Below are 25,228 nucleotides of genomic sequence, written 5' to 3' on the forward strand. Positions count from 1 at the left end.
GTCTTTGTGTTAGGACTGTGGGCATGGACGGACGCATGCTGATGATTTGTTTAAAAACTAAAAACAGTACCAACAAAACTGATTTTACTACAAAATCAGAGTTTCTCAAGAAGTATAATTGACTTATCTTCCCCTTATGTTTATTTTCATATATGCATAACTTTACAGTTAAACTTCGTGAATTATTCATTTGTGTTGTGTAGAGCCAATATTTAATTCTCAAGCACTTCTTAATATTTAACAGAAGTTCTGCCAAGATCTTTTGTCATTGAAATGTGCCTTTCTTTTTTGTCATTGAAATGTACCTTTCTTCCTGTTACCCCCCATTACACTCTTTGTTCTAGTCTTTGATTTTGAAAAAGAAAACAATTTGTTTCCTTCAATATGATATCATTAGGATAGTTTTTTTTGGTGGGATTCTGTTTCCCTTTATATTTCTTAAGTCTTATTAGGTCATGTGGCTGTTTCCAGAAATGGAACGTTCACTCAAGATGCAACTGTAGATCACTTTCAACTGATAAAAGAAGCCCCCTCAAAATTACTAAGCTGTCTCCCAGTATAACACAGACGATTTCGGGGTTAGAGGCTTTGTCTGCATCTCCCTGACCCCAGAGGCTCCCTCCGAGTCTGCCGCCACATCACCTGCATCTCCCTGACCCCAGAGGCTCCCTCCGAGTCTGCCGCCACATCACCTGCATCTCCCTGACCCCAGAGGCTCCCTCCGAGTCTGCCGCCACATCACCTGCCAGGTCAGCGATTTCCGATGTTGTCCTAGAGTCCACCAGAAAACAAAGCAGACAAGTAATCAGAAGTTGAGTTAGTTTTAATATAGTAGTAGCGTTTTTCAATTATACCGTTGAAAACCGATACTATACTAGTAGCAGCACTATGTTAATCAACAGGTGTCCGCATCATCAGAAACTGATGCGCAGATGCCATGAGCAGATGTATAAAAAAAAAAACCTTTCGTTTAAGGACTTTTAAATCCAGTGACCCAAAACCAGTTCCCAACCTTTGTTAGGAGGAAAGATTTAAAGCTCAAACTCTCTTAAGTTGAGCATTTCCTCACACAGTATTAAAGACTTTTTTAGCAGTGTTGCGGGACTCATGTAAATGTGTGTGCATTTAAAAAATCATACATTAATTGCTATCCTCCTCGGCACTTGCAGCTTTTAATTGCTTTTGAAGATAAAGGAACTGATCACCATTCTAGTCCTGACAGCGGAGCCGCCGAGCAGCTTGGTGCTGGGTTTGGAGGCAGGCTCGGACACAGGCTGTCCATTGCGGGGCCAGTGGGGCAGCTGGGAAGGGGTCTGCCGTCCACGGCGTTTGTCCCCACAGGACCAGCCCCAGGCCTGCTGGGCGCTTCGTGTCCTGCAGCTGCCCAGAGCAGGACTTCTTAATATCTAGGACTATTAATGAAGTTGACCATCCACGCAGAGTTTTTAAAAGTGTGGAAGTTTTGAGCTGAGCATTTTCCTAAAACTGATTTGATTTACTTCGGAGTTCTTAGCAAAGTGAACTACTTTTTTTTTTTCTTTAAATGGGCAGTACAGCTCAGGGTCATTTAACTGCTGCTGTCTGCGGGCACAGAAACCTGGCAGGTGGCCTCTGGACAGCAGTTAGCTGGGAGCGTGGGAAGGGAGGTCACCTGGACAAGTTTGGGGGGAGCTTTATTATGCCAATAAATTTCCCTTCTTTTCTCTCCAGATTTGCAAAGCTTTCCCGTTTAAAAAAAAAAAAAAAGGTCTACTTCAGGCTCTGCGGCCGCTGAAATCAGCTCTGTGGGGAAAGAGAGGCCCGTGCGGCTGTAATGGTTTTAATTAGCCATGCATCGTGGGCACAGAGGCCACCGAGCAGATGGCCAGAAAGGGGGCTGGAGGGGCCCCCGGGCAGCACACGCCGGCCCGGCCCCCAGACGGCAAGCTGGGATGGGGGGGGCTCGGCCATCTGCTGTCCTGTCCAGCAGAGCAGGTGTCCTGCAAAGCCGGTGTTCCCGGCAGCTGTGGGCAGGCCTGATGGGCGGGACCCTCCAGCTGCGGGACTGCCCCAGCCCACTCCCAGCCGACGGCCCGAAGCGAGTACACGGGACCCCTGTGTCTGCCGGGGGACTCCTGTGTCTGCTGAGGGCCCCCTGTGTCTGCTGAGGGCCCCCTGTGTCTGCTGAGGGCCCCTTTGTCTGCGGGGGGACCCCTGTGTCTGCTGAGGGCCCCCTGTGTCTGCTGGGGGACCCCTGTGTCTGCCCAGGGCCCCCTTTGTCTGCTGGGGGACCCCTGTGTCTGCCCAGGGCCCCGTTTGTCTGCTGGGGGACCCCTGTGTCTGCCCAGGGCCCCCTTTATCTTCTGGGGGACCCCTGTGTCTGCCCAGGGCCTCTTTGTCTGCCGGGGGGACCCCTGTGTCTGCCGGGGGACTCCTGTGTCTGCTGAGGGACTCCTGTGTCTGCCGAGGGCCCCCTTTGTCTGCCCGGGGACCCCTGTGTCTGCCCAGGGCCCCTGTGTCTGCTGGGGGGACCCCATTGTCTGCCCAGGGCCCCCTTTGTCTGCTGAGGGACCCCTTTGCCAGGGACCCCTGTGTCTGCAGAGGGCCCCCTTTGTCTGCTGGGGTGCGAGGCTGCCTCGGCCCTGCCCCTGCCCTCCCGTAACCCGCGGTGGCGACCCGGGGCATGGGGAGGAGGCCCGGGTGGCCCCACCAGCTGCAGCAGCCCAGGCACGCACCTCTGGAGCTCTCTTCCAGGTTCCTTCTTCAGACGGACACGGGTTTGTGTGTCTTTCTGGAGTAATTGTCGTTTTTATTTATTTCACACACACTTACACTTCATTTGTGGCAAGCTCTGTTTCAACTGCGCCCCCGGGGTGGGTGTTAGTGTTGTGTTGTCACTGGGGGCGGAGGCTCACAGAGGGTGCGTGGCTTGCCCGGGGCCGCGGATGGCGGAGCGGTCCCTGAGATCAGGGAGTCCGGCCCCAGAACCCAACCCTCGGCGCCGTGGTCCTGGCTGCGGTGACCGTGGCACTTGCTCCCGGGGGCCCGGCGTGGCCCCTGCCCGCCGCGTGGGTGGCGCGTGACCGCACTTCACGGGCGAAGTCAGCGCCCGGGGACGGACCAGGCTCTGCCCAGCCTGTGCTTTCACCCCCGCCGCGGTGGTGCCGCTGGGGTCCGGGGCGCCCAGGTCCCCGGAAGGAACTGGTTTTTGGTTTTTTACGATCCGTTCTTCCTTCAGTGAGGGGCCACATGAGATTTCAAGGGAAGAAAATTTAAAATTATTTACTGAAATATTTTTATTTTATTCTGTATTTCTAAAATGTTCAGAATTCTATGTATGAAGGGACCCAAGCCCAGCGTCTTCCAACCTGCCCCTCCTTCGCCTTCCCTCCTTCTCCATCGGGGCGCCGCCCCACTGCCCCCTCCCACGTCCGTTTAGGAGCCCGCGTGGGGCAGCCGTGCGTCGCCACCCGCCACTGCGGAGCGGATCCTCGGCAGGGACGCACCGAGCGGGGGCGCGTCCGGGGCCGGCTCCACCCAGGCTGGTGGGCTTGGGAGGACATGCGGGCGTTCCGTGAGCCTCCTCCTGGCTGGGGCGCCTGTCCCAGGGGCCCCCGAGAAGTGCCTCCTCGAGGTGAGGTGGGGATCTCAGCCCCCAGCGGGTCCCCTGGCTTTGTGCGCCCTGTAAGCGCCAGGGGCCTGGGCAGCAGCGGCCCTGGGCTCCCTCGCCCCGTCTCCGCAGGGCTTCGCTGCAGCCCCACCCCGCAGCGCCCAGCACACCAGAGGGAGAGAGCAACCCCCCAGGCCAGGAAACGAATTTATGGAGGCTTTGAGAGCACATGGGCAAAAGAAATACTGCAAGTTGTGCCTATTTATATTGCATAAGCAGCATTTACAATAAAAGAAAAGAAAATCGGTTTTCATAGTCCCTTGACCAAACGGTATCCTTTGTTACCTCTGCTTCCTTCCAGTCTTTGTCTGATTGTGTAAATACGTTTGTCAGTGCCCAGGGTGGAAATTGCACGTGTGTACAGTCCTTCGTGTAATGTTTCATAAGATGTTTTTCCGTGTTTCTTCGTGGGTTTATAATTATACTTGTAATGACTACGTTATAATGTGTCGTTATACATTATGGCCCATTGTTGAGCATTTAAATTGTTTTCACTATTTTACGGCCACAAAAGTGCTACAATGCCCATATTTACGCATATAGCCTGTTTTCTTTGTTTTGTTGCCTTTGGAAATCAGTGAACTTATTGAGTAGAATACAAACTCTTTTTATGGCTTTTGATACATAAAGGCATTTTATTTCCTAAAAGGGTCCTATTCCTTTGCATCAATTAGTAACACACAAACAGTCCAGTTTTAAATCACAACCTGGATGGTAGGAGGGGGTGGCATTCTTAATAGTTTCCTAATTTGCTGATTTGATGGGAAGAAAATTCTTCCTCGGTTCTAATTTATGCTTTGAATTTTGCTGTTGAGATGGACCTTGCCCCACGTGTGTTTGTGTCACCTCTTATGTGTTGATTGTGTTCTTTGCACATCTGCTGAGACTTGACATTTTTCTTACATGTTTATGTAAATGAATGGAACCTCCTCCCTATCCAGATTAATCTTAAATTTAAACATGCCAATGAGAAAACTTCTTTATTAGGAAATGAATAGGTATTATGAAAGCATGTATCCAAAAAAAAAAAACAACAAATTTTTATAGTGCTTATTGTGTGCCAGACACAATTCTAAGCACTTTACTGCAATTTTATGAAATATGAACTACTTTATCCCCATTTTATAGATGGAGAAAGTGGAGCAAAAGAGGTTAAGAAACTTGCTCAGACCCAGGAAAACAGAATGCATGGCCCTAGAGTCTGTCTGCCAAGTCTGTACTCGTAACCTCCAGACCTGATCTGCTGGAAATTGTGGAGAAAGAGGATAGCAGAGAAGTACTGTCCTGGGAATAAAATCAGGAACCTGCACAGTCCTATAAGACTCACAGGACAACGGAAACACTGTATTGGAGCATCTTACTTCTTTGAATTAATTGATCACTATTTCAAATGAAATGAGAATTGAGCAAATGTAAGAAATGAACTTTAGTGCAGCATGATACATACTTTGTTGCTTTGTGAATTGTTAATCAGGGATTTTTTTGAAAGTATATGTGTGTATTGCATTTTTGCAACTCCACACAGCAGCTGGGCTCCCATTGGTGCTGGCCCTGTACTACTGAGTCTGCCGTTTCTCCCATCAGTTTGTGTCGTTAAAAGTTGTTCCCTGCTTCTAATCTGGTAGGTTTTATTTTGGTGAATGGTTCTTAGGTCATTGAAAAAATTTGTTTATTTTAAGTTGACTTAATGGGTTTAATTTTAGTATGTCTCCAACTTAAATGCTGAATAATGAATTTTCACAATTTTGGATGCCAAAGTGGTAGGATAATTTAAATCATCTGTTCTGTTAGATGGGTAAATAAATGAGAGGGACAGACAGCAAGAAGTCTTATTGATTTAAATTAAAAAAAAATAAATCGATTGAATTGATCACAGAAACAACGAGACAAGGCACAGAACAGCATTTATCCCACCTCCCTCCCTGTCCCCACCATTCAGAGATACGCCTTGGTGCAGAAGTGTGAGCTGAGTGAGTTGACGCAGTGCCAGTCACAAACACGTAGCAATTAGATAGCACGCTATAACCTGATAGTAGGTACCATGTATATTAATACATTCAGTTGTAATTTTTATGGGTTGTATTGGACATGCATATTTTGAAGATGGCTATTCAGTGTCTTGAGCGGCAAGTGAATGCATCTCAGCGTCACCATGTTGGCGTTTTGGTTGAGTGTGGCAAGGTTTGGAGAACTCTCTAAATTGGTGCAATTGTCAGCATCTTTCTAATTAAGATATAGAAATGTGAAATCACGGTAGATGCTTGTGCCTCATTTTAAGAGGAGAGAAGGAACGTGCGTGGGTGGGGAAAAGATCGCAGCCAAGGTCTTTAGGTTGCCTGAGAGACCTTCAGCTCATTTCCTAGTGGGACGAGTTCTGCAGTCAGAGTGTCTGTAAGAATTTCGGGCAACACTGTCTGCTAGGAGGAGGAACTTCTAGGAAATCAGGTGTGCCTGGACGGTACCCGCACAGGTCCGTGTTTTCCTGCCTCTGGTCCAGCATCACAGGGGATGGGCTGGTTATGAGGAATCGGAGGTAGCCTTGCCCGTCAAGTCGGATCTCTGTGGAATCCGCACCTCTGCCCCACAGCAGTGATCGGGCAGCTCCTGGGGGAAGTCAGGCCCTGAGAGCACACGTGTGGTCTTTCTGTGGGTGCCAGAGGAAGCCCCCACCTGCGGGGAAACAGACCTGTACCAGGGGTGGGTGTCTCGGCAAGTGGAGAATCCAAGGGCTGGATCCTGGCCCTGACTTGGGTATACAACCTGTCGCTGTCTCCTGTGGCCTTAGGGAAAAACAGTCGTGCCGTAGCATGGTAGGTGGGCAAAATCGCCCCCTTCGGATAAATGTCACCAACTTTAATGTAAGGCCTTGGTGGTGTATATTTTATTTAACTTGAGCTTTCTGGCTTGCCTGTTTCAGAATGCATTTTTGTCACCTCACTTTCCCCCAAAAGTCACCAGGCTCATTCCTGTCTCCTTGCTTCAGCCAATTATAACTGCTCCCTTCTTTTTCCTTGGCTGCCTCCAGCGTGTCTGGCAGGGCTCAGTGTAGAGATTGTTTCTTCCAGGAAGCCTGCTCTGAGATCTGAAGTCTCTTAGGTATGCTCAGAGCAGAAACTTCCCCATCATAACACAATGCCCAGCAAGGTTGTGCTTCCTGTTGTCTTGACTGATTGTCTTCATTAGCATGTGTCCTTCTTCAGGGCAGGAACCCTGCTTGTCCTGTCCACAGTTGTAGTCTCAGGACCTAGTACTGTGCCCGACACAGAAGTGAGCACTCAGTAAACATTTATTAAAGAACGAATTCACAGAGGCATGTGCACAGACGCCTGTGGACTGACGGGCCCTGGGCTTTGGCTTTGGCTTGGTTTATTTGTTGCATTAGGCTTTGCTGCTGAATAAATGACCTGCAAAGTGAGGGGCGAGTCCTGGGTGAGAGACTGCGGGAGGCTGCGTGTGGCCAAGCAGAGCCCTCCGGGGAGACCGCCAGCACTGCTGGGGGCTTGCAGGACCCACTCTGACGATGATTCACAGCCCAGGTGACCTGAGCTTGGAAAAGCTGGGACAGTTCTTCCCGAAGAAGTTGCTAAGCATACTAATCCTTTTCTCTTGCTTTCTTCAGCAGTGGAGGACCCAGCACAGTGAGGAGTTTGAAGCGGAAGGTAAGAGCCGAGTGGGTGTCGTGGCCTGTTGGGGTGGAAGGGATGGTGTGCACAGGGCCCTGTCCACAGCCCCCGTGCACGCTGCATCCCCTGGGCGTCCACGGCCCCCGTGCACGCCGCGTCCCCGAGGCGTCCACAGCCCCCATGCACACCACGTCCCCTGGGCGTCCACGGCCCCCCGTGCACGCCGCGTCCCCGAGGCGTCCTCCAGTGTGCACCTCCCCGAGGTGTGCAGCCAGGTGAAGAAGCCTTCAGGGCAGTGTGTTGAATGAAGAGACTAATGCTATGGTGCCTCCCTCATATGGACTAACTGTCATGCACAAGCTCAGTGCGCTGAAGCCCGAGAGCACAGGTTCCCAGGTTGGGGTCTGTTATAAAGGGGCCTAGAATGTCAGCTCTTGCAGCAGTCACACATATTCAGGAGTTGTAACTGTTATTTCTAAATTCTGAGATACTGAGCTGTTTGTATATAACATGGTCATTCCCTGAAACTTTTATGTGACACCTGACACTCAGAGTTAGAGCTCTGAAGCTATGAAAGTCAGCAGTACCCCATAGAGCAACTGCTAAAAACGCTGAAAAAGTAATCAGACATCGACTAGAGAGAGGAGTGAAGCTGAGCGGGAGAGGACTAAGGTAAATCAGAATACAGGGTAAAGGGTGATATGTCCCATGTTTTCAAACTTCAAGTTCTGTGTAAGACCAAAGGGAGAGAGATTTATTGGGTGCAAAATTTATTTTTTGTGTAGCACATTATCTACTTTGACTTGTACGGTCAGTTTACTTCAACACCGTAACTACATGGAATCTTGAATTGGGCATGAGATCTTGTCAATTTGTATAGGTTAGTGTGATCCCAAATATATTCCAGAGTAATTTGAGCAGAGAATAAAAAACTATTTGCAAAGTCCCCTTGATGGACTGCAGAGAAAGGAAAAAATATTCGGCTTCCCTATCTGGGGAATTCCTGATACTCTCGCAAGCAGTGGGGACAACCTATTCAATAGGCTGAGCCCACAATCTTGGGGCTCACCCCTATGAAACTTATTCCTACAAAGGAGAAGCTAAGCCTACTTATACTTATGCCTAAGAGTTATCCCCAGAAAACTTCTTTTCTTGTTTAGATGTGGCCTCTCTCTCTCTAAGCCAACTCAGCAGGTGAACTCACTGCCCTCCCCCCTACGTGGGACATGACTCCCAGGGGTGTAAATCTCCTTGACAACGTGGGACAGAAATCCAGGGATGAGCTTGGACCCAGCATCAAGGGATTGAGAAACAGAAACCCTTCTTGACCAAAAGAGGGGAGAGAGAAATGAGACAGAGTTTCAGTGGCTGAGAGATTTCAGACAGGGTCGGGAGGTTGTCCTGGAGGTTATTCTTACACATTATATAGACATCCCTTTTTAGTTTATGGTGTGTTGGAGTGGCTAGGGGGAAGTACCTGAAACTTTGAGCTGCATTCCAGTAGCCTTGAAGACTGTCTAACTACATAACTTTTTACCATGTGACTGTGTGGTTGTGAAAATCTCGTGTCGTTGCTCCTTTTATCCAGAGTATGGACAGATGAGGGGGACCAAGAATAAGGATAAAAAATTTTAAAATAGGGAAGGTAAAGGGTGAAAACTGGGTATGTTGAAAAACTGTGGGTCAATGAGAGGGAGGGGTAAGGGTTATGGGATGTATGAGTTCTTTGTTTTACTTTATATTTCTTTTTCTGGAGTGATGCAAATGTTCTAAAAATGATCATGGTGAAGAATCCACAGCGATGTGATGATATTGTGAGCCCTGATTGTGTAGTGTGTGTGGACTGTATGTGTGTGGATATTTCTCAAAATGTGTTTTTTTTAAAAAAAAAAGCAGCAACCAAAAAGTCACTCTCAGTCAATAGCTCATGGTTTTAATATCCTAGGACTATGCAAGAGATGGCAGCTACACTGAAGAATTCCAGTTATGGTGAATTACTCCCTTCTGTAGACTTTCCGATTCATTTATGGGCCATCCTAAACTACATGGGGAGCTGGTGACAGGCATCGTGTCCTGCCTCGGCCAGTTGTAGATCAAAGCAGCAGGGGACACCCCGGCCCTGGCCACCGGGCGGCAGTGTGGGTCAGCTGGAGGTCGACCAGCTCACCGCTGCCAGGTGGCGCACTTCAGTGCAATTGAGGTGTGTTCTCGGGGTCTCCCGCCTGGTGGGACCCCGCAGGAACTGCTCCCCTCAGCCCTCCGAGGTTCCTCCAGGCACGTTAAATTGTGCTGACAATTATCTCACGTTCAAGTGATGACTCTACAGACTCTCTAATATGTAAGCGGAAGATTTAAGTAGCATTGGGAACTGCAAATAAAAAATAAATAAGCAGTTTTAATCATTAAATAAGCAGCTTGATCCTTAAGTCTTTAAGTAGAACTTACCCTTAATATATAATTAGGAGCTTGCAGTGATTTATTCTTTCAAGGTGGGTTGTTTGGTTTCTATAGGTCAGAATCTTTGTTACATAATGAAGATTTGGGAGTGGGCTGATATTGAGACATCTCACTTTCCACTAGGAAAAACGTGGAGCTGATGCAGCCTGATAGCTATAGTTGAGGCATGGTCTATAAAGCTCTCAGCCAGCATTCTGTGGGATCACACTGAAACCCAAGTTTCTGCATCTTTTCAGTGGGAATAAAATAAGCCTAACACCTGTGCAACATTGCTTGAAAGATAATATTTCTTATACAGGTACGACTGCCAGTGAGTAAAAATTACCTATTTTGTGCTAGTTATAGCCTTAGAACCAGTGATTCCCACTTCATTTGAACTTCAAGATCAAATACAAATGAAATTGATATTTTAAATCTTTTTCTTATAATACTTCCAAAAAGCACATTTTTCTTTGCAAACAGGCTCGTTTTCTTTGCAGTTCTCTCTGAATCACAATATATGTCTCTCTTTCAGGCCAGTTAAGGTTTTGGAACCCAGATGATCTGAACACCTCGCAGAGTGGGTCTTCCCCTCCCCAGGACTGGATAGAAGAGAAACTGCAGGAGGTCTGTGAGGCTCTCGGGGTCACCCGAGACGGACACCTGAGCCGAAAGAAGCTCGTCTCCATCTGCGAGCAGTGTGGCTTGCAGCATGTGGACGGGGAGGTACGCCTGCCGCTGATTTCTCTCATGGTGATGGCTCAGCTGCTCAGGTCGGGGCAGACTTCTTGTGGCTTCCGCAGTGTGTTAGAGGGATTCTTGTTTTCTCTTTTCTTGCCCCAAACAGTCAGCCATGAGGATTCTGTCTTTGAGGAGCTTGTGTTGTGTTATCCAAAAGAACAAGTGGCAGTAGCTGACACGCTCACCGGGTCTGTAGTGTGTGCCCCTCCCTGCGCTGGGCGAGTAACCCGTGTGAGCCGGCGACACCAGCTCAGCAGCCATGACGGCACCGGGGATGCTTGTGGAGGGGACATTCGCAGGGCAAAACGGGGGCAAAGCGTGGAGGCCGGATAAGCAGGCAGACCAGTAGGGCTGAGCTGGGGCAGCGCCTTGAGGGCCTGGCTGATGAGAGAAAATCTCCATAACCTCTGTCTGATTGGTAAGCAGTGTGAGCAGCACAGGAAGACCTTCCTTGCTGAGGATGAGCTCGGCTGCTCTACAGGGCATTTTGGTGAACAGGGAGCTTCGTGTTAGGTGGTCCAGCTCGGAGCAGCACCGTCTTCTGGTCATGGGGAAAGGAAAGGGGCAAGCTGGTCATTTTGGAAATACAAGGAAAAGTCTTGAAGGAATACCTGAAAGACTCTTGCTTGGTAAAAGTTTGAGTCTCACATTTTCTGAAAAATGAGAACTTGGGGCATGAATAGCTGTGAACCATAACAGTATAAATAATCTCAAGATATGCCCTCCAAAAAACTGAAAATAAGGACTGGAGAAAGTTAGAGATTAGTAGAGTGCAGCCTTGGGCATCTTTGGTCCTGATATTTTAAAACCATGCTGGCTGCTGGTTCAGAGGGTAAGTGGGGTTCTTTTCCTGAACAAGCAGGAGTTTGTCATCATAAATTTCCAAGTAGCTTGGCTTGCAGAAAAGTTTTCTTTCTTCTCTCCTGCATAAATAACTGACCATTATACCCCCTTTGATTACCTTTTTAATTGCTCAGTGATGATATATTTTTCAGTGGTAATTGTTGAGCCATAAATTAAATTCATCCTCCTAAATTATAAATGAGTGCGGTACATGGAACCTTGGGTTGTTTTTGCTGAGAAACATGGCACAGACTTGGATTATTTATCTGGAAATGGTTCTTGGAATATAAATGGTTAGGGTTGTATTTCCTTCTGTGACAGAATTTCCAAAACTCAGGACAAGAAGTAACACATTTGGTTATTTTCTTCTGGTCGGAGATGAGTATAAAGGATTGCTTATGAATATTAGATTTTACTTTGTTTTTGTTTCCTTCTTAAAAAAATCCTGAGATATTACAGTACTTTGTGTTACTAGTTCTAGACTGCAGAGGAGCTCAGAGTTCATCTGGGTCTCATCAATGTACAATTTGGAATCCTAGAATTCTAAGATAAAGGCCATTTTAGATTTATTCGGCCCCTAGTTTTACCGTTGCTGCTTGCTGCTGTGTTCATGAGAGAGAACCAGAGTCACCATTACGGCTGCAGCCAGCACCCTGCATTCTAGAAGGGGGGGCCACGGCGTGGGGAGAATGACAGGTTAGACCCCTACAGGCTAAATCCATATCAAAGACTGTTTATTTCAGGCCATCCAATGTGTAAAAAAATTGGCCTCCATGCTACACTTATTTAAAAAACAGGAAAGTTCTCTAAAAATCAGATAATCTGACCCCAGTTGGGGGCCGTGAGACACAGCTGGCTCCGTAGGGCAGGGCGTGTGCTCATGGCTGCCCTCGCCAGATCTCGCTGCTTTCTAAATGCCTTAAATCCTTCCCCCTCCCTCCTTTGGGTCCCCTTCCTGCCCTCACTGGGTATTTGGGTTTGTGACTCCTATTCTAATGCAGGATTTGCCAACTTCTACATTGGGAAACCAAACACCCAAAGACCTGGCTGTTGTCTGTATCATGAGGGGTAAGAATTTCCCTCCCAACCCCAGTCGCCCATTTACCCAGCATTCTTTTCAGCCCGGCCTGTCCGGCCACCCTCTCCTGGATTAGTATCCTTCCATCTCTACCTGCCCCTCCCCTCTGAAATAACGGGCAGGACTCACCTGCTCCCCCCTGTGACGGGGTCAGGTGATGGCTGTTTGGGCAATCTGGAAGCTGCACGTTGATTTGGCCAAGGCCCCAAGGCCACGTACCGTGGATCTAAAGTTATGCTAGAAATATGGCCTTGTTCACATCGCCGTGTGCCCAGATTTTACGGTAACTTCTGGTCTGATGGCTCTGATCACCTGTTTCTCTAAGAAAGTGTTTTGGGTCATAAGAATGGGTCTGAGAAGCTAAGCGATTTTAGGGACCTCAGAATATTGCCCCAAATACTATTCCTTTGACTTGATCCTAAGATTCTCTGTTAGGAACTGTTGCTTCTTCCAAAGATCTCCACTATTAAAATGTTTTTCTTGTCTCAAGATATCCAAAAACACTCTTCAGAGAAAGTAAAAAATGGAAACAGATGTTTTCTATTGGATGTGAATTAGAAAAATCATTTGAGATTGAAAGAAACAAGCTTCAAGCATTGGCATGAAGAAAAAAACTTATAGTTCTGACATTATGGAAATCCTAGCAATAGTCCAGATTTACAAAATTAATATTGAAAATGTGAGACCATGTAACAGAGAATTTAGGCCTATTTTGGAACGAGCCCAGTTGTGGGCTCTACTGCATCAAGAGCATATTTACTGCTGCTACCCAGGGGCACGGACACCCCCCGAGCTTGTGAAGTGCAGGCCGTCAGGTTCCACCCCAGACCTGATCTATCAGAGTCTGCATTTTGCAGATCCCTAGGTAATTCCCATTTTGTACCCTGGTGGCTCATTCCCAGAATAAAAATTTAACTCCCAAAACACAGAGGAGACTGCCTGAAAGATGTCTTACCATTGCCTCCCTTTTTGGGCTCCATGTTTTATGCTGCTGTGTCCCCTTTCCCATGTCATTTGTTGAGCGAGGGAGCAAACCCTCTCCCAGGCGTGCCTCTCCGTGGGCTGGCATCTCAGCTCCCCTTCCCCCGTGAGATGATGATGACGCTTGATTACTGCCCAAGGATGCAAAATAGCCAGGCAAACTTCCCTTCTCTTTGCATCTCTTAGAGCCCCTGTATTGCATACATGCAAAATCCTTCTCTCCCAGTCTGTGTTTCTCCTGTGCTCAAGCAATAAAGCAAATAAAAATCCAACACATCCAGTGTTGTTCCTCAGAAGGTCCTAAATCCCAAGTCATGGGTTTCGAACCCAAACCCTTGGAACATTGTAACCTGTCCCAGGACTAATTCTGCTCTGCTAACATGCCAGTTTCAGGAATTCAGTATGAGCTAGAATCACCTTATTATAAAGACTTAACAAATGTCTGCTCTCTAGTATTTTTCTATTTTTTAAATAGTTTTTTTAATTTGTAAGAATAATGTGTGACAATGCTAAAGATGTGCCTTTCCTAGGAATGTGAATAAAAGATAAGTCAGTTCATTACTAAGCTGTGTAAGATTATGAAAATGTTGAAAATGGACTTTTATTTAGTTTGTGTGGAGGGGATAGAACACGTCATTACTAGAAAGGGAGATTAAGTCAGTGCAATAGGAGGATGTGGAAACAGAATTGTCTGTCTTCAGTTCTGGCGTCAGCAGTGGTTCTGGTTCCTGTTGACCAGAGTGTGCTCCGGGCTTCTGGGGCATTTTGAGGGAAGTATGTAAGACAGGTGGCTCCCTTTTCCAGGTGCTTGAGGACGTCTTCCGCCATCTTGGTCCTGATGGTACCATGAGTGTCGAAGACTTTTTCTATGGTTTGTTCAGAAACGGGAAACCCCTTCCACCTTCAGCGTCTACCCCATACAGACAGCTGAAAAGGCACCTCTCCATACAGGTGAGACGTCAGTCGGAGGTGGTTTCTTTGTGCATAGAAGTTAGATTCCGTTGAATGAGTTTGTTGCTAGAAGAAAAATAACAAAGAGAGAGGGAGAAAGAGAGAGAAGCAAAAGGAAAGTAAAACTAAACCATTGGGAGGGGAAAGGTGGGTTGGCGAAATGACCATAAATTGCAGAGTGGGAGGGCTACTAATTATACCTCTCACTGTCAGCTCTGGGTCAGAGGACTCTGATGTTAAGTAGAGACACACCTCATCTATGTCAAAGGATCCTACTAGATTAATTGCAATTTGTGGAGAGGGGAGTGTATGTTTCTCTCCTTTATTGATCACCTGGGTGGGTGAGATGCGGGAAGGAGCACACCTCTCGTGGCTGTAAGAGGAGCAGTTTCTGCAGAAGGAATCGCACGGGGTGGAGGCACGTGGGGGTGGGGAGGAGAGGGGCACGGCCACCAGGGCTGCAGTGTCCAGGCTGGCACGGCGGGGAGGGCACAGCGCTCAGACCCCAGACCCCGGCCAGTGGCCCATGGCCATCCCCTGTACCCTGGCTGGGACCTTCACCCACAGGCTCACCCCCCACCCCCACCCCAGCCAGACAGGGTTCGAGGCCCCCAGGACGGGCCGACCAGGGGGCTGGACCATGGGCAGCCTGGTGCTGGGCTCCCTGTCGGACCAGTTGCTTTCAATCAGCTGGGTCTTCTTGGCCCGTTGGGGAAAGGAAGATCAAAGGGGCTTTTTCTGGCAGTGTAAATGAGGGGAATATGCTCCCTGCCTATGTGGTCAGGTGGGTCCAATTCTCTCTTCCAGTCTTTTGGTGAGAGTGGGCGCCGTCACCCCGCCCCGTCAGCAGTGACGAGGAGCGTCGGCTTCCAGGTCTTCTCCTCCCTGGATGACGGGATGGGCTACGCGGCTGTGGAGCGAATCCTGGACACCTGGCAGGAGGAGGGCATCGAGGACAGCCACGAGATCCTGAAGGTGCGGCAGCTGGAAGGAGAGGGGAGCCTCAGATCGGGGAAGGATCGGAAAACACCAGTTTCTTTAGAATCTTTATGATTTGATTTGCTTTCTCCTTAATGGTTCTTCTTTTCATGAGATCTTCAGAGGTGAGACAAACGTCACCATCTCCGTTCACCAGGCATCTGTTGCAAATTCCGCCATGTTGATAACCCCCAGATTACTGACAGGAGACACAGTCTTCACTGATCTCCAGTAGCTAAAAACTAGAGTTTACCGTTGTGTGTTTTTACAGTGCCAGATAGCACTTTTTAAAACCATGCAGATAAGCGTGTTCTGGTTTCCTTAGAACTTGGTTATATTCTAGATTGAAGGTTGTCCCTAAGCATCTCTAGAGGTGAGCATCGCATTTCTAGGCCGTGTGTCGGCTCTCTGAGTTTGTGTAACCTCATGTTTTCTTCCTGAGTTCAGTGCTTGTCTTGAACTTCTGCCTGGTCCCGACTTCTAGGCCTTGGATTTCAGCCTTGATGGAAATGTCAACTTGACGGACCTGACGCTGGCTCTTGAGAACGAACTTTTGGCCACAAAGAACAGTGTCCAGCAGGCGGCTCTGGCCAGCTTTAAGGCTGAGATCCGACATTTGCTGTGAGTTGAACAGAAGGTTCTGCTCTTTTCCAGCCCCCATTTGTCCATCGAGTCACTCGCATGGCTGTGACAGGCATCTTCCCTTCTCTGTGAAGTGTGGCTCATTTCCTATCCTCTGAGAACTGCACAAATCTTCCTTAAGCCCTGGGGGAATGAGGTAGAGCTGGTTTGTGGAATACCTTCCCCTGTTGTTTGGGGAAGGTTAGGCTGTCTTGGTTTTACTTTTGTATCGAAGCAAAAGCCAGATGAGAGCTTTTGTGGGTTTTCCTTGTGGTTGGAATCAGCCTTCCCTGAACCTGGTTTGTGTCTGATCCTAGGGAGCGAGTTGATCAAGTGAGCAGAGAGAAGGAAAAGCTCCGGTCAGGTCTGGACACGGCTGAGAAGCTCAAGTCCCTGATGGCGTCCGAAGTGGACGATCAGCACGCAGCTCTCGAGCGGCGCAACGAGCACAGCCTCAGGTGCGGCGGGCGGCCGAGGCCCTTCTGTCCCCTCCCTGGCCCGGGCCGCGGCTCCAGCCGTGCTTGCGGGGACTCGGCCTGAGCTTTCCAGCCACACCTGACCGGAGGTGTTGAGGTGTGGTCAGGTCTAGAGGAAGGCAGGACACACTCGCTACCTTTCCACGCGCTTCCCATCCCTGAGACTCCATTTGGCTCTCGTGGTGGAGCCCCAGAGACCTCCAAGGGACTTCGTGCAGCCTGTCTCCCTTTCGTCCTCAGGAAACTGGACGAAGAGTACAAGGAGCGCATCGCAGCGCTGAAGAGTGAGCTCCGGAAGGAGAGAGAGCAGCGCCTGCAGCAGGCGGGCAGGCAGCGTTTGGAACTCCAGCAGGAAATGGAAAAGGCGAAAACAGAAGAGAACTACCTCCGGGACCGCCTCGCCCTCTCTCTGAAGGTGAGAAACCCTCTTGGTGCTGTGGTCTCTGGGCCTGTGGGGACCCCACATGGGAAACCCCAGCTCTGGAGAGGGCGGGCTGCAGGGCTCCTGCCGGGGGTGTCCTGAGGTTGGCCGGCCAGGGCCTGGCGGCGTCCCCATGGCAGGGCAAGTCAGGCTTCTGGTCTACCAGCAGCTCGGCTCTCCTTCTCTGCTGCTGGCCCTGGGTCCTGGGGGCTGCTGGGGAGCGGGTTGGTGCCCGCACCCCAACGCACAGCGGCTGTCCCAGGTCTGCACGGCGCCCTCAGATCCCCCACCCGCCCCGCATGCTCGGCCGTCGGCCTCCCCTCCTCCACCCGCGGGCCGCCCGCCGTGCGGCTCCATGCATCCATGTTACTCTGTAGGTGGCCAAAGCTGTCGAAATGCAGCATACCAAAATAGGTTGGCTTTTACGATGGGGATTTATTATCTGTTTTCAGGCTGTGAAAATGTCCAAACCAAGGGTACTCGATGGGGCAGTACCCTCTTCCCGAAGGAAGGGAGGGGTGGGCCTCGGCTGCTCTGCCACGTGGCCGGGCACCTGGGGCATCTGCTGGTCCTAGCTCCAGTTTCTGTCTGCTCCCCGCGGGGTTTGCTTCTGCGTGTCTGTGTCCTTTCCTCGCTCTGCTTCTCTTGGGTTAGGCCTTCGCTAAGTGCTTTATCCTCTTGTGAAGACCCACCTGGGACCTGCCTCAGAGAGAATGTGGTCTCTTCTGGGGCCCATCACAGGCCCCTCGTGCAGCTCCCTCCTCTCTCGCTGCCTCAGTAGAGGACTTGCTCTTTCTTCTCACTGGATTCTGGTACCAGATAACAGGGTCCAGTCTAGCCTGGGCAGTAGAGGGGGCTCTGAAGCCCGACGGCCTGGCTCACTCATGGGCACATTGTGACCTTGGGTGAAGTTATTCAATCTGCTTCGTGATGCCCCAGATGGCATCTAATGATACCCGCCGTGAGGAGTGAGTGAGCTGAGACACACACCTCACACACACGTGGTGGTGGGAAGGTAGGAAGTGCATATGCCTGCTAGTTTCGCTGCTATGAAAGGTTCCTGAAACTCCACCTATCAAAAACGGAGGGGATCATCTCTCCCTAAGTACCGGTCCGCTTCCTCCCATGAATTTTCTCCCAAATTGACGTCCTCACCACGTGCTGTAAGTCAGAAGCTAAGCCCTGTAGTCACACTTGCTCCTCCTTGGTGGTCAGTCTCTAAGTCCTGTGGGTGCTCAGAAGTGCCTCTCAGACGTATATCCTTCCTCTCCAATACCAGGTCTCAGAAGAGGTTCAGAATTCATCGTGATTTCTCATCTGACTAACGTGCAGCCTGACCCATCCTTTCCTCATCTGTTTTTCCATCTTTTCAGCCTCCACCCGACCACCTGAGCTACCTTCCTAAAGATCAGTTGCAAGCATGCTGTTGCCTTACGTAAAAAGACTCAACTTGTTAGCACCGAGAACCCTCTCTAACCTCAGTTTCTGCCAGCTAACCCCAGTGCCACGGCCCCTCCCATCCTCCCTCGGTGCACCTGAGCTGGCAGGACCCCTTGTAGCTCCTTCCCTGCTTTCTCCAGCACCCCTGCCAAATGAGCCACCTCGTCATTCCCCTTCCCTAAACTTCTTTCCTGCTAGAGGACAGCACTTTTGCTCTAGCGTTCTACCGCGTCGCTCTCGCCCCCTGCACCTGGTGGCGTTTTCCCTCTGCTCTGCAGTGATGCCTGCCTTGTGGGCATCCAGAGCTGCAGCACAGTCCTACAGAGATGCTCCCTGTTACTTGACATCTACATTTAGTTATGCTTTGAAAGATGAGAGCTGTAGAATTGGCATTTGGAGCAAAGGTAGTATTTTTTATTTTTTAGTACTTCAAATACATTCTTTTTCACCCCATATTGCTGCATGAGGGTGTGAACTGAAATGTATTTTAAAATACACTGGCTCTATATTCCTTTGGCAAAATGTACTTTGAAAGTAATGTTCTTCCAATCAGCCTTTAACGTTGGAGTAGAAAAATATGTCAAAGCCACGGCATGTCTGTGTGGGTCTATATATTTATTTATTTTAACAAATGTGAACAGGTATCACTCTAAAAAATACTGTTGGCACAGATCCTTTATAAATAAAAAAAAGCTCTCACGACTTCCAGTTAATGTGTTATTTTAATATAATAACTTAAATATATATAAATCATGAACAACTTATGTATGTAGCTTTAACATCTTCAATATCAAATTTGTAAATTAAACATAAATCAAACTATCCTATTACTGAAACGAAAATTGTTTCAGAGTTACTCTACTTTTTATAGTTTTGCTGAGTTCTATTTTGCTGCCAGCTGAACGAGAAGCAAGGTATTTTGTAATCAGTTATTGACTGAGCATGTTTTTCAATGTCATTAGCTATTCTGCCACATGCTGTCCAATAGAAATATAATGCAAGCCACATATGTAATATTTCAAATGTGCAGTCACATTAAAAAGGTAAAAAAAATTTGAAATTAATTTCAAATCATTTTGTCTAATTCAGTATCTCAAAGCATCATTTTGACATGTAATTAATATAGAAAAATTATAAATGAGATAGTTTACATTTTTTGTGTACTACCTCTTCTAAGTCTGGTGTGTATTTTATACTTACAACATATCTCAGCTGGTACTGGACACGGGACTCGATAGCCACCTGTGACCTTTAGTGGCCACCATACTGAACAGCAAGTTTTACAGGATCCAAAAAAAAAAGACAGGTTTTATTTTTTCTGGTTTTTTTTATTCTTAGATAGTTTTATTCGCATACCATACATTCCCTACAAAGTGTACAATCAGTGACTCCCAGTGTCGTCACAGCGTCGTGCGTTCATTGCTTTCATCAACTTGAGAACATTTAGTGCTCCAAAAAGAAAAATCCCCTACCTTTAGACTCCCCTGTTACTGACACTTAGCATTAAAGTGGTACCTTTGCTAAAATAATGAAAGAATATTACAATATTACTGTTAACCACAGCCCATAGTTTGCACGTGCTGTATTTTTTCCCATACACCACTCTGTTATTAAAACCGTGTCCTAGTGACGTCCGTTTGTCCTAGTTCACGGAAGAACATTCTTATAGGGGCAGGATTTGAGTTTATAAAACAGATATGTTTTTATATTTACCTTTGTCTCCTCTAACCTGCTGGAACGGTTCAAGATGGGTAAATTACCTCAAACAGAGCACTGATTTACACTTCATATAAAATGATATAACAGCTGGCTTATTTTTTCATCCATGGCTACATTAATTTCCTCACATTTCCTCAGGAAAACGGTCGTCTGGAAAATGAGCTCCTAGAGAATGCAGAGAAGCTGACAGAATATGAGAATCTGACAAACAAACTACAACGAAGTTTGGAAAACGTGTTAGCAGAAAAGGTAAATATGTTTCAATCTCACTCCCTGATATGCACCCCAAAGCACAGCTTACTCAGATGAGCAGAAGCAGTGTCACCGAGAAAATCCTCATGAAGGAATTTGCTGAGTGGCTAAAGGAAGTTGGAATTTGTGCAGGATGTAATGTCGTGCATTGATCGGGAGGAAAACATAACATGCGCTGAGAACGACCCCCTTAGTTGAACGCTTGACTCTGGTGTGCTCTTCCCCACATCCGTTTGGTGGGTTTTCCATGTAAGGATCGTGGTCGTTTCGTGCTCAGCAAATTGGCTGAACATCAGAAACTGAAGCGTGGGCATGTCACTGGTCAAAGAAGGACCTTTGGGGAAAATGACAGCTTTGACCTTTTCCTTTCCTAGTTTGGTGACCTCGATCCCAGCAGTGCTGAATTCTTTCTGCAAGAAGAGAGGCTGACACAGATGAGAAATGATTATGAGCAACAGTGCAGGGTAAGTGACTGAAAGGAACTTGTAAATGAGAGAATTTCTAGGTTCAGCTTCTGGCTTCACCATCTACAAGCTGTGCGAACTTAAGCAGGTCACTTAATCTGATGTATCTTGATTCCTCATCTACAAGAAAGCAAAAATAAGAGTCCCCACCAAACAGGGTTGTTGGGAAGAGTCACTAGTGAGAATATCTAAAGGGCTTAGAACAGTGCCGGGGACATAATAGGCACTTAGACAAATGCTAGCTATTAATATCATTATTATTCAGTATCCTGAACTAGTAGGGAATCATGCAAACTGCATTTAAGTCTGCTTATCTAGGTCAGAAATTGCTCATTTAGAGGAAAATGTAGTTTTTTTTTTCTTTTTGAGTGGAAGAATTTGTGGTTATGTTGATGTGGTTTTTCCAAAGTTAATCTCTCCTGATTGGTCGCTGGGCACCTAATCTGATGTGATCTGCTTTTGTCCTGTGTTGGCTGGTTGGTTGGTTTTGGAATCACTTCCTTCCTTTAGTTACAAGATGCAAATGAAGCAGAAACCACTGAGTCTCTAGGTGTAAATCATTCCCGATCCCTACAAGGGGGGCAGGGACAGCCTTGTGTGTGACAGGAGTCTTTCGTTTTATTTAAGTAACTCCCCTAAGCTTAGGCATTTGGGATTTATTTTTATAATTAATTTAATCTTTTCGTTTTATTTAAGTAACTCCCCTAAGCTTAGGCATTTGGGATTTATTTTTCTTAAACCACAAACACTTTATTTTAATAAGGTAAGGATAAAATGGGTTCTAACCATTTTAGATGAGCACTGTAATTGTGCCAAGATGAGGGAAACCATCAGCTCTTTATGCAGCGGCTCACAGCTTGCCTTCTCAGCAAATACGTGTGCACACCTTGAAAAAAGATATAGAACATTTATGCTGCTTTTATAATTAAGTATAGAGGTAGAATGTTCTCTTTAAATGTCTTTAAATTGGGTTTCTTTTCATTGTTGCTTTGTTATAGTTCTTTATATATTCTAGATACAAGTCGCTTATCAAATGTATGATTTGCAAAACTCTACTCCCGTTCTGTGGGCTGTGTTTTTACTTTCTGGGCTGAATCCTGGAAGCACAAAAGGTTTCATTCTGATGATACCCACGGTATCTGTGTTTGTCGTTGTTGCTTGGCTGGTGGGGTCGTAGCTGAGACGTGTTGGTTTTTCGACCCCAGCTGCTGCGAGACCAAGTGGATGAGCTCCAGCTGGAGCTGGAAGAATGTCGTGGACAAGGCAGAGCGCTCAGGCTGCCCCTGAAGACCTCGCTGTCAGAAGAGCTGGACGTCGGCAGTGCTGGCGTTGAGCCCGACCAGGGTAAAAACAGTCAGACACCACCTTTCCACATCCTCTGCCTTTGACCTTTGTTTTTAGAACCATGCCTGAATGTAAGTTTGCAGAACCTCAGCGATACAGTTTTCTTAAGCTCTTGCACTTGTGAACCTGGTTTTTAGTTTGTCCTTGAAGTCTTCATGAGACCATTTCCATCTGATGTTGGTATGCATCAACAAAGGCATAAGGAAGATCAAACCACAAGGGAATTTTCTTTGTTAAAAAAAACTGGCCACAAATCTGAAAGTACAGGCCTTTGGAATATTAGAATTTAGACACAGAGCAGTTACCGAATCCTCCTGACTCGTATGAAAAGGTGATTTGGGGGAGTAGGCCAGTCAGAAACCATGGACTCCGTAACTGGCTTTTTGTGCTGGCCGTGCATAAGAAGGTCTGCACTGCCTCTGCAAGACAACAGATAAGAAAGGTGAGGGTTGGTTACTCGTGCCTCGGAAGAAGAGTGGCAAGGACGGAAGGCAGGCTGTGTTAGCCCTCAGCTTCTTCCTCTCCTGGCCTCCTGCCTCTTTCCTCAGGGACCTTGAATTGGAATTTCAGAAACCCTCAGCAGGGCTCCTAACCAATTTTCCTGTTTCGAATAGTTTCTCCCACTGCTACTTGAGACAGGACTACAGATCCTTGCAAATATTGTTTTTTCCCTCCCCTCACCAAGTTACTCAAGAATAAACAGGAGATTGGGGTGGGGAGGAGAAGAGGCTGTAAGACCTTCCTCTGTTTCTCAGCTCACTTATTGTAGTCAAAGGTTGGAGCCCAATTGATGATATGATGCGTTGCAGCAGGTTTTCTGAGCTTTTCCGCAAATGACCAAGTGTTGGGGTGTTCGTCCTGAGCACATGAAAATGCCCCATCTCAGAGTGTCTCAGTCTAGATGTTGCATCTCAGTTGGGGGTACGCCAGGATATATGCAGAGGACAGGACCATTAGTCCCAGCTGTTGGACCTATACCCAAGAAGAGCCCCTTTCTCCCATCGGTCGGTCACCCTCCACAGATTTTGGGTCCAGATTTCAGCAAAGTATTGCACATAATCTGTTTTTTGGGGGGGAATCGAACCCAGGTCTCCCACATGGACAGCAGGCATTTTCACCACTGAGCTACCTGTACACATAGTCTTTTTGTCTGTGGACTAGCTCAACCCCTAACTTAAGCTTCATGTTTTCAGCCAATGTCATCATCATGAGCAGTTACAGAGGTGAACTTATACTGATGAGCTCAGAATTTTTCCACAAAACTCTCTATACCCAGGGCCCTAACTTATGCCCTATTTTTATTTTATCTGATAAATTAAGATGAGGTACCATCCCCAACCCAGGAAATTCATATTCGATACCCAACCTTTTGTGATGTTGAATGACGGGTTGGATATCTTGACTCATGAAGGTAATTCCTTAAGGCACAGCAACAGGTGTGTTGGCCGTTTGTCCCCCTAACACATTGCTCCTCTGCTGATTTGTCACTCAGCGTGTGTTAGATGGATAAGTAGCTGGTCGGTTGGACCAAACTGCCTTATCCTGTGGACATTTTAATTGTGAGAAAGTCACCTTCAAGCAGCAATTTCCACACTTCCCCCTCCTGCTGTTCAAAAAGAAGGATTCTGTAACGGTTTGGTGCACTGCTCCAATGTGAAAGAATGTTTGCCTTTTATTTTTGTTTCCTAATGCCTAAAAACAGAAAAGACTTCACTTGGCTTCTGTTATTTCCTACTAGATTGCAACTAGTTTGACTTAGGCTCAGAGTTTCCCCTTAGTTTAACTGGGTGGCCCTCTACAGACACCGGATTGTTGACTGAGACTCTGGGTCCCGTTTGTCTTCAGGGCTCGGATCTGAGGAATGCCATCCATTGAATATGAGCATTGAGGCAGAGCTGGTCATCGAACAGATGAAAGAGCAGCATCACAGGGACATGTGTCATCTCAGATTGGAGCTTGAGGATAAAGTAAGTCCTTCTTGCTGATCATTTCTCTAATTTCTCTGAGCTCGGTAAGCTGTGCCCGTAGGGCATTCCCAGTCCTTTTTTTCCCATAGAGCAGCACCTCTGTGCATCTCTCACGTCTGGAGGTTGCCTAGAACATCCCTCCTCAGGCTGGTCCCACAGGCCGGGTGCAGGGCTGTTCCTCCTGAGAGAGTTCCTCTAATATGCAGCATCTTCGGCTCTGGGCATCATGGAATTTGAATCTTGAGGACTGTAATGTTATTTCCAACTTGTTAAAAAAAAAAATCTTAATATTCAAACCAGTATCTAAATAGATGTTAAATTCAAGCCAAAAAACCCAAAATATAGCCTTACCAAATAACTTAGGTACAAGTTCTGAACCTTGGAGTTCAAAACCCTTCACCACGGGGCCTCAACTTACATTTTCCGTTTCCTCATTCATCATCCTTTGAGCTACTTTATCCTCCAACCAAACTGGGTAATCATTGTTCCTCCATTAAACTGTGTTCTCTTCGCCTCCATAGTTTTGCTTCTGCCATTACCCCACGACCCTCTCTGCCTGTTGAAAGGCTGCTTACCCTCATAGCCTTTGTCAAATGCTGCCTTTTTCATGAGGCCATTACTGTGTTCTCTAATCAACTGCAACTTTTCCTTCCTTTGAATTCCTGTGTTGCATTGCAACTCTTTTTCCTACATCTTTTGTATGTTATATTTTCACTTTTGTTATACTTGTTTGTATTTGTTATAAAATAATGGACTTGCCAAATTCCACTCTCGGTACCAAAACACGTCAAGGCTCTGCAGGGAAATACAACTGACAGGAGATCTAGACAGCTAATTGGTTGGTTGGTTGGTTGGTTGGTTAGACAGATTAGATTAATGTAAATTTTATGAGTTTGAAGGAACTGGTCTCATGATGATTGGCAAGTCTGAATCCCATCGAGCAGGTGGTAATGAAGGTCTCAGTGAATCCCCCAGAAGAAGCTGGGTGGCTGAAGTAGAGATGGAAAGTCTTCTTTCTGACTGAAGTCATCAGCTCTCATCCTGCTTGGATGAGATTTCTCTCATTGATGAAAGCCATCTCCTGTGCTGGTTGTAGATGTCATCTGCCAGAGGTACTATCAACTGGTGAATGATTTAAATCCATGAGAGTCAAGCCAGAGGTGGCTTGACCAAACAACTGGGCACCATAACCTGGCCAAGTTGACCTATGAACTTAGCTATCGTACTGTGTCTCCTTGATGGCA

The 25,228-nt window shown here is 47.3% G+C and overlaps 1 protein-coding gene across 7 annotated transcripts in view; it reads left to right on the forward strand.

Annotated features, from left to right (window-relative positions):
- NIN (ninein) overlaps positions 1 to 25,228 on the forward strand; it is a 101,051-nt gene that overhangs the window by 39,490 nt on the left and 36,333 nt on the right. For 6 of the 7 annotated variants that reach the window (XM_077126782.1, XM_077126785.1, XM_077126784.1 and 3 more), the window contains 11 exons: positions 7,269 to 7,308; positions 10,244 to 10,434; positions 14,156 to 14,302; positions 15,110 to 15,277; positions 15,765 to 15,901; positions 16,219 to 16,359; positions 16,618 to 16,792; positions 20,096 to 20,206; positions 20,584 to 20,673; positions 21,879 to 22,017; positions 23,863 to 23,984. In XM_077126782.1, the coding sequence (XP_076982897.1) occupies positions 7,269 to 7,308; positions 10,244 to 10,434; positions 14,156 to 14,302; positions 15,110 to 15,277; positions 15,765 to 15,901; positions 16,219 to 16,359; positions 16,618 to 16,792; positions 20,096 to 20,206; positions 20,584 to 20,673; positions 21,879 to 22,017; positions 23,863 to 23,984 (1,461 nt within the window). The remainder of the gene's footprint in view (positions 1 to 7,268; positions 7,309 to 10,243; positions 10,435 to 14,155; positions 14,303 to 15,109; positions 15,278 to 15,764; positions 15,902 to 16,218; positions 16,360 to 16,617; positions 16,793 to 20,095; positions 20,207 to 20,583; positions 20,674 to 21,878; positions 22,018 to 23,862; positions 23,985 to 25,228) is intronic. The other variant, XM_077126783.1, reaches the window with a different exon arrangement.

The sequence above is a fragment of the Tamandua tetradactyla genome, chromosome 14, assembly GCF_023851605.1.
Source record: "Tamandua tetradactyla isolate mTamTet1 chromosome 14, mTamTet1.pri, whole genome shotgun sequence".
Taxonomy (NCBI): Eukaryota; Metazoa; Chordata; class Mammalia; order Pilosa; family Myrmecophagidae; genus Tamandua; species Tamandua tetradactyla.